General features: G+C 32.0%; 1 protein-coding gene across 1 annotated transcript; it reads right to left on the bottom strand.

Annotated features, from left to right (window-relative positions):
- Positions 1-5,904: 5,904 nt before the first annotated feature.
- Positions 5,905-6,870, bottom strand: LOC124909763. Its single transcript, XM_047450406.1, has one exon. The coding sequence runs from the start codon at positions 6,868-6,870 to the stop codon at positions 5,905-5,907; it is 966 nt and encodes a 321-aa protein (XP_047306362.1).
- Positions 6,871-7,542: the final 672 nt, after the last annotated feature.

Raw genomic sequence — 7,542 nt, 5'->3', positions numbered from 1 at the left:
ATCCCTTATTCCCAACAAACATTAACCGAATACTATCGGCCGATAGTTATAAAAAGTGCATCTGACATGAATAGTCTGTTGATGTTCATGTCCAATAAAAGTTGATTTCTCAACAATACCCATGGTCATTTCTGCACCATCATCCTATAAACTTTGCGGATACTTTGTTAAGATCCGTGAACAAGACCAGAAGAGAAAAGCCACCCTTGGCCAAAAATCTATCATTATCAGGATAATCACCAAAGAAAGATTCATAATCCTGGACCAATGCTTGGAAAGCTTCAACGAATGTTATGCACAACAACCCGAAGGTCACTCCAACATCTGCTCACTCTAAGTTCTATCTTTCCATTACCCTCATAAAGAGATATAAATTGAATAGGAATATTTAGTGTTAGATATCATACTCGAACCCATGTTTTCAAAAATCAGTTTATTGTAATCAAACTCGGTTCGAGAGGAGCACTCTATAAGCACTAAAATTTTACTTACCCAATTTATAAATTTTAAAATAATTATTTTGAATAAATAAAATCAAAATAATTAAATTTAGGTCAAAATATGATTAAATAATTAATTGGATTAATTATTGTAATAATTAAACCCCAATTAATTAAAATAATGGCCAAGAAAAATAAATAAAATAATTTGGGATAAATGTTGTATTATTTTATCTCAAATTAAAATTAATTTTAAGAAAATAAAGGAGAATTAAATTAAATAATTTAGGATAAATGTTATATCCATTTTATCCCAAACAAATTATTTATTAAACACCAAAAATATAAAAAGAATAGACAAAATAAATGTCATATTTATTAAAAATATTTTGTAGGTTGAAAATGAAGCAAAAAATGGATTGAAAAAATTAATTTCAAACAAGCTCAAAGGCTGGAAAATGGCCGAAATATATAACAACCGAAATCAAGAGAGATTAGTGCAACAAACCTCACAACCATCGGATGAGCATAGAATTGTCATCCAATGCCCAACATTTAGCCACATAGCCCGCTACAACGAAAGCGTGATGTTTCCGCACAACAGGGGATTAGCAGACGAACGCCTCCAATGGTGTTAATCCAGACGCGCACAGATTGCCTATCGCCAATGGAGTTCTAACAAAACTACCAACGTCAGCGCTTAAACTCAAACGGATGATGTTTTAGACCCTCATTAACACACAAACGTGGAAGAAGAAAATAACGTTGTTTCTCGCCTGATTTGTCTTCTTCCTCGCGATGACGAACTTTATAAGAACAATTCCCTCTTTGATTTTTCAAAGATGGAACTTTGTTGTTTTTCCACCATTTGACTCCGTTCAAAAGGTGAAATGATCACCCTACTCCGATGATCATTTCACCTACAACCTGAGGCAACATCATTGCCTATACGAGTAATAGGTCAAAGATTAAACAAAAGACCATTGATGATATTTTGACTAAATCGAAGCCACTTGTTTGATCAACCGACCTTGGGAGGCTATAAATAACTTCCTCTGGGAAAACCAAAGACAAGGGATCCACCCACCAGCCCTCAATCAATCTTGAACAAAATCCGCCAATAAATTTTCAAGATTTTATTGAAATTTTGTGTAAGGCTCTAAAGCTCGGACTAGGCATCCAAAAACTTCTAAAATAGTTCAAGAGTGTTCTCCAACTCATAGTAAGCTTACAATCATACTATAATTCGATTTACATGTTTAAATTAAATTTTTACATTTTAATTCGACCAGTTTCATATACTGCTTTATTATCTGATTTCTTGATTTGAAAACGATCCTAAGATCATTTGTAAAATTTCTGTCGAAAAAACTAAATCAATCAATCTAAATCAGAAATACCCAAATTTGATTTTGAAAAATTTTAAAATCAGGTTTCCGTTTTTGATTTATTACTCAAGAATAGCAACCTAGAAACCTTCCTAACATGTTTCTAAGGATATTAGGAACATATTCAAGCCAATTTCAAGTCATCCTTATAATGTTGGATAAAAAACTAATATTTATAAAAATAAAAATTTTAGTTCTTGAATTGGTTAAAACGAACCGCCAATGATCATGTTTTAGTTTCATTCAATCATATGAAGCATAAGAAAGTTCTTGACAAGCGCCTTACGCTTCAGAAAACCTTAAAACTCAAAAATGTTTTTTCATCAAAATTGTTTAAGTTGAATGGAATATCATACCGATCGATTGATGCATCGAGATGATTTTATAAATGATATTGGGGACTATACAAAGCTCATAAAGCCTTGATTCAAAGGATCAAAGCCCCAATTGAAATTATCAAACCTATAATTTAATGTTCTTGGCGACCGACCAAGGCTCTAACTTGAGTTCGAATTCCGACCAAGGAAACTTAGCCCATGTTTAACATAGGACTGGTAAAGTTGAACCCTCCCCTACACCCGACCGAGAAAACTCAATCCAGGACTAACCCATGACCAAGAGCTCCTCACAACCCGACCAAGGAATATCATAATCGACCGAGGATTCCTAGCCCACGACCGAGAGCCTCCCTCACCCGACTGAGAGCCTCCCACACCTGATCGAGGATTCCTAGCCTAGGACCGAGAGCCTCCCGCACCTGACCAAGAGCCTCCCACACCCGACCGAGGATTCCTAGTCGAGGACCGAGAGCCTCCTACACCTGACCGAGAGCATCCCACACCCGACCTGGACCCTCTCGCACCCGACCTAGAGCCTCCTACACCCGACCGAGAGCTTCCGCACCCTGACCGAGGGACGTTGACACAGGACCGAGGAAAATATCACCCTAGACCGAAGGAACCAATCCTAAGGTCTGTTTGGTTGGGATTTAAAATTCCAAAACCATTTTCTTTATTTTGGAACCTTAAACTAGTTTCTAAAAATTTGAAAAAAATAGAAAACAATTTCAAAATATTTTTAGAATATTTTTATTAAAAAATATTTTGATATGGGCCTATTTGTGATTTATTTTTAGATCCTAATGCCTTAAATTGATATTTTTCAGGTATTTTTCCATCAATCATCGACATCAATCTCAAGTACCATCATTTAAAATAATGCAAGAAAAATTTGTGCATGTCTAGGACCTAAAGATTAATTGGTTAAATAAAACGTAATAAAACTAATTTTTTAAGAGTTAAGATTTTATAAAGTAGAGAATATTTTAGCGGGTACAGAGAATATAGCGCGAAAGCCCTTTCACGAATATCACCAAACATCGAACCAAAAAGAATCTCTATTCAAATATACGTTTATAGACGTATAATTTTATTAATTTTAAATTAAAAATCAATTGACGACTCTTTAATTAAATAAATAATCTTTTAAATAAATTTAAAAATATAGATTTATTTAATCAAATTATAATTTGACTTATATTTGAAAGATTATTTAAAATTTTATCAAAATTAATTATTATTATAATTAATTTCAAAATGTTGTGAGATATTTTTATAAATTTTTAAAAATAATTTTTTATTAAAAAAGATTTTCGACACGTAAACCGAGATTGAAAATTTTCGAACCTCAAACTTTTCCGGGACAATGACTTTTCCAGAGGTTATAATACTAGTTTTAATTATAAAATAACAGTAATAATATTTTCTCTAATAAATCTAAACATTATCCATAAGAATGTGAATAATTAATACTTCTAACACCAAACACGCACTTCTATCAATTATACCAATTCTTTTTCCATATCTCTATCAATCCTATTCATATTTCTATTCCCATTCCTGTATTTGAATCTAGCGCTCCTATATGAAATTCATTCTAGAATGTCCGTGAAGTCGGTTTAAGAGCATTTTTTAAGATTTTCGTGCACGTTAATTACTTTGTTGACCGTGACTTACTGTTTTTATTTTTTCTTTATTTATTATCCTTATTTATTTTAATTTTTCTGATATCTTGCTTTGTTTTTGTTGTAATTAAATAAATTTTATTTTTTAATATTTAATAATTTAAAAATAAAATAAAGATAGGATGAGAGTTTTAAATGATTATTTTAATATTTAATCTATTAATTAACTAGTTTATTGATAATTAAATTTAATATAATAATAAATAATTTAACTTAAACATAAGAATGTTTTCTATTTTTTTTTTTAAATTATGTGATAAACTTGTATAAAATTTGTATGTGTATTTCTTTTTTTATATTGATATGGTGATATATTTTATATCTACAGATTTTTTATCTGAGATAAATTAATTATAGATAAATGAAACAAGAAAATGAAAATTGGGCGGGCACCCGTTGGGGAATCGGGTATCCGGACAATTGGCCACGGGATTAAATCTACCTATAGTGAGAGACTATGTAATATAATTTGTTTGAAGTTGAATTCAAATATTTTACTAACTAGGGATCGAGTATAGCACGCGTTGATATTTCATATTTCATGATATCTTACTCCATCCATCATATTTCATGATATCTTGAAATTAAAATTATAAATAAATAATTATTTTATTTTTTCAATTATTTTATTGAAATTTCAAATTCAAATTACAATCATCTATCTATTGATTTTAAAAATATAAGTTCTTTCTTATCAACTCAAGTTGTAATTAACATTTTCTTGTATCTCTCTCACTATATTTAATTTTATTTAATTTCAATTTATTTTATATTTTAAAAGTTGTCAATGGTACAATCTTTTTAGGTTTAAACATATATATATTATTTTATCCAAAATGCAACTATTTTAATGATGTTATTTTTTTGGGAAAATTTAATGATGGTTATTTATATATACTAATAATTTTTTTTATTAGGTAGGTTAAGTATAAAAGTTATATCTAATAGTTATAATGTCATAAATTCAATTTTAACTAAAAAAAAGTTTTACGATGAAATTAAAAACTATGACTTTGAGGTTAGCTAGGCTCATAATTTTTTTTCACTACCATTAATTAGAAGTTATTAAATGTTTTTTTTAATTATTACTGAAAAAAATTGCCATAGATTCATCAAATGGAGTTAAGACTTACCTAGGAAGCACGGATACGGGTGTGTGAGTGCGGGGATACGCTGATTCGGCAAAATTTAAAAAACAAGGATTCGGGTCATATAAAATATAATTATATAAATTATAAGTACACATTTAGCCCATGGATTTGCACGATTAATAATATAAAAAACCGTGAAAAAAAATTACGGATAACATTTTTAATTTTATTTTTAATCGTTTTAAATTTATGGGTGGGTCAACCCACAATCCGATCGAAGTATCAATTTACTCAACATCATTATATATATATATATATTAGTTAGTTAAAAAATTGAATTTATATTAATATTAAAACGTCCCGCGTTCATCAAATTTGATGTTAAATTTAAAATATAAAGCCTTAGTAACCTAGTTGGTAAAAAGTTGTACTTGTTTTTGTTAGGTTGCAAGTTCGAAACATACCTCTAGCATTTTTTATTTTATTTCGTTTTAAATTTAGGCGGGTCAACCCACAATCCAACCCAAGTATCCAAATTAACCACAGCTCTTGACCCAGCAATCATGACACTTTAAAAATTAAGCATCATTATATATATAGAGAGATTAGTTAGTTAAAAAGTTGAACTTATATTAATATTAAAACGTTCCGCGTTTATCAAATTTGGTGTTGAATTTAAAATATAAAGTCTTTGTAGCATAATTGGTTAAAGAGTTGTACTTGTTTTGTTAGGTTGTAAGTTCGAAACATACCTCTAGCATTTTTAATTTTATTTTTAACCGTTTTAAATTTAAAGGCGGGTCAACCCACAATTCGACCCAAGTATCCAAATTAACCACAGCTCTCGACCCGGCAATCCGGACACTTTAAAAATTAAGCATCATTATATATATATAGATTATATAATTATATAAATTATAAGTACACAAAGTTACAATCTGACTTCCATATTGCCAACAGTCTTAATCATCTTGTAAAAACATTACTTCAAACTCCGGCTCATCTAGTGAAAGACTAGATATTTCAAGTTCTTCGGCACCATCAAGCGGATCAAATCGGTCACCTCCTACCTTTTGTGGTCCTACTTGCATTATAACTTTTTTAATTAAACTGGATATATAGAACTTGTCTTTGTATTCACCCTCACAGTTCACAGCCTTCAAAAACATAGGGCCACTCTCAGTAACAACCATGAAATTAATCAACGGTCTTCTCTGACTGTCAGTCCAACCATCTGATACTATGGTCACCCCTTTCTCTTTCCAAGTCGTCTTGATTGGTTCCAATAATCTTTCAATATGTTCCCTCTCCTTTTCTAATAACGTAGTTCGTAGTGCATTATAACAAGGAGGAACATAGCTCGGAATGTTGTTGTTGGCAGCAAGTGTATACGACTTGATGTAGTGGGGATTTCTAGAAAAATGGAAAAGTAACCCCCCTGAATAAAATGCTCTTGCAATTTCGCCATCCACTTGTGCTCTCACCTCCTGATTAAAAGCTTTATTTATAGGACTGTTCTTATCAATTGCTCTTCTTTTGGAACCTTGTTTTGGCAGCATTTCAGCTCCTCCCCAGGCAGAATCTGATGAAGCATAACTCAATGGTGGGAGTGGAATCACAACCTGCCTTTTTCTTTCTTCTGCATCTGTCATCTCCCTTCGAAGTTGCAACAAAATATCAGCAGTGACTCTGGGACACACTGAAACTCCTTCTCCCTTGATCTGCAACAGGTGTGCTTTAACCCTTGAATACGAACCCGTAAATTCCAGATTATAGAAGTTACATTTAATTTTCGTATTTCCACCTCTCTCTTTCATTTTCACTAATTTTGTCACATGTTTCCACAACGGGTCCTTATCTACTGAACTTTGTTGGCTTGGAGTAGCTGTCGTACTTGAAGCTGAGTTAGAGGAAGCCATTGATTCCATTTGCTATAATCTCTCTCTCTCACACACAGAAGAAGAATAAGAACTAACCTGATAGTGGAAGAATGGTAGTGGAAGACAGGCAGCCGAGAGAGAAGCACCGTAGAGATTAGGTTTTTTCAATTTGGGGGCTGGGGGGTCATAGTCATATTTAATATTTGGGGGGTTTTTAATTTGAGATTTTTTTAAATATTTTGGAACTCATATTTACTGAATATGCCATTCCCGCACCCCCCTCACCTTCGATTCTGGGATACGCCACGTGGCGCACCCCGTACGCACTCCCAGCCGCACCCCCGCACCCCCAAAGCACCCGGTGCGTAGTGCGCTACAGAAACAAAGAACCCATGCATCCTAGGACTCTACCCAACCTAAACATTCTTTGATGATCCTACAATCATTCCTACTAGTTAATTATTCTCCTTATTAACACATTACACATCAATGGTCCTTGTTGCCTCATACAGTCATATGGTCAGGATAACTTTCAATTTTAGTATTATCTTTTAGTGCCATTATTTTGAATTCCTAATATCAAGCAAAGATGTGATTGAAAAACCCAATTAACTTGTAATTTGTGCACAACATGCATTATTTATATATTTATTGAGAGAATATAGACACTGTTAATGTTTTTAATGAATTTATAGATCTTAATTTTAAAATTTAAATGCA

Source organism: Impatiens glandulifera, chromosome 7 (genome assembly GCF_907164915.1).
Source record: "Impatiens glandulifera chromosome 7, dImpGla2.1, whole genome shotgun sequence".
NCBI lineage: Eukaryota > Viridiplantae > Streptophyta > Magnoliopsida > Ericales > Balsaminaceae > Impatiens > Impatiens glandulifera.
The sequence above is the reverse complement of the archived record's forward strand: the minus strand, read 5'-3'. Positions and strand labels throughout refer to the sequence as shown.

Excerpts from the sequence above, each read along its gene's own strand:
- LOC124909763 (XM_047450406.1), bottom strand. The coding sequence starts at position 6,870 with ATGGAATCAATGGCTTCCTCTAACTCAGCTTCAAGTACGACAGCTACT.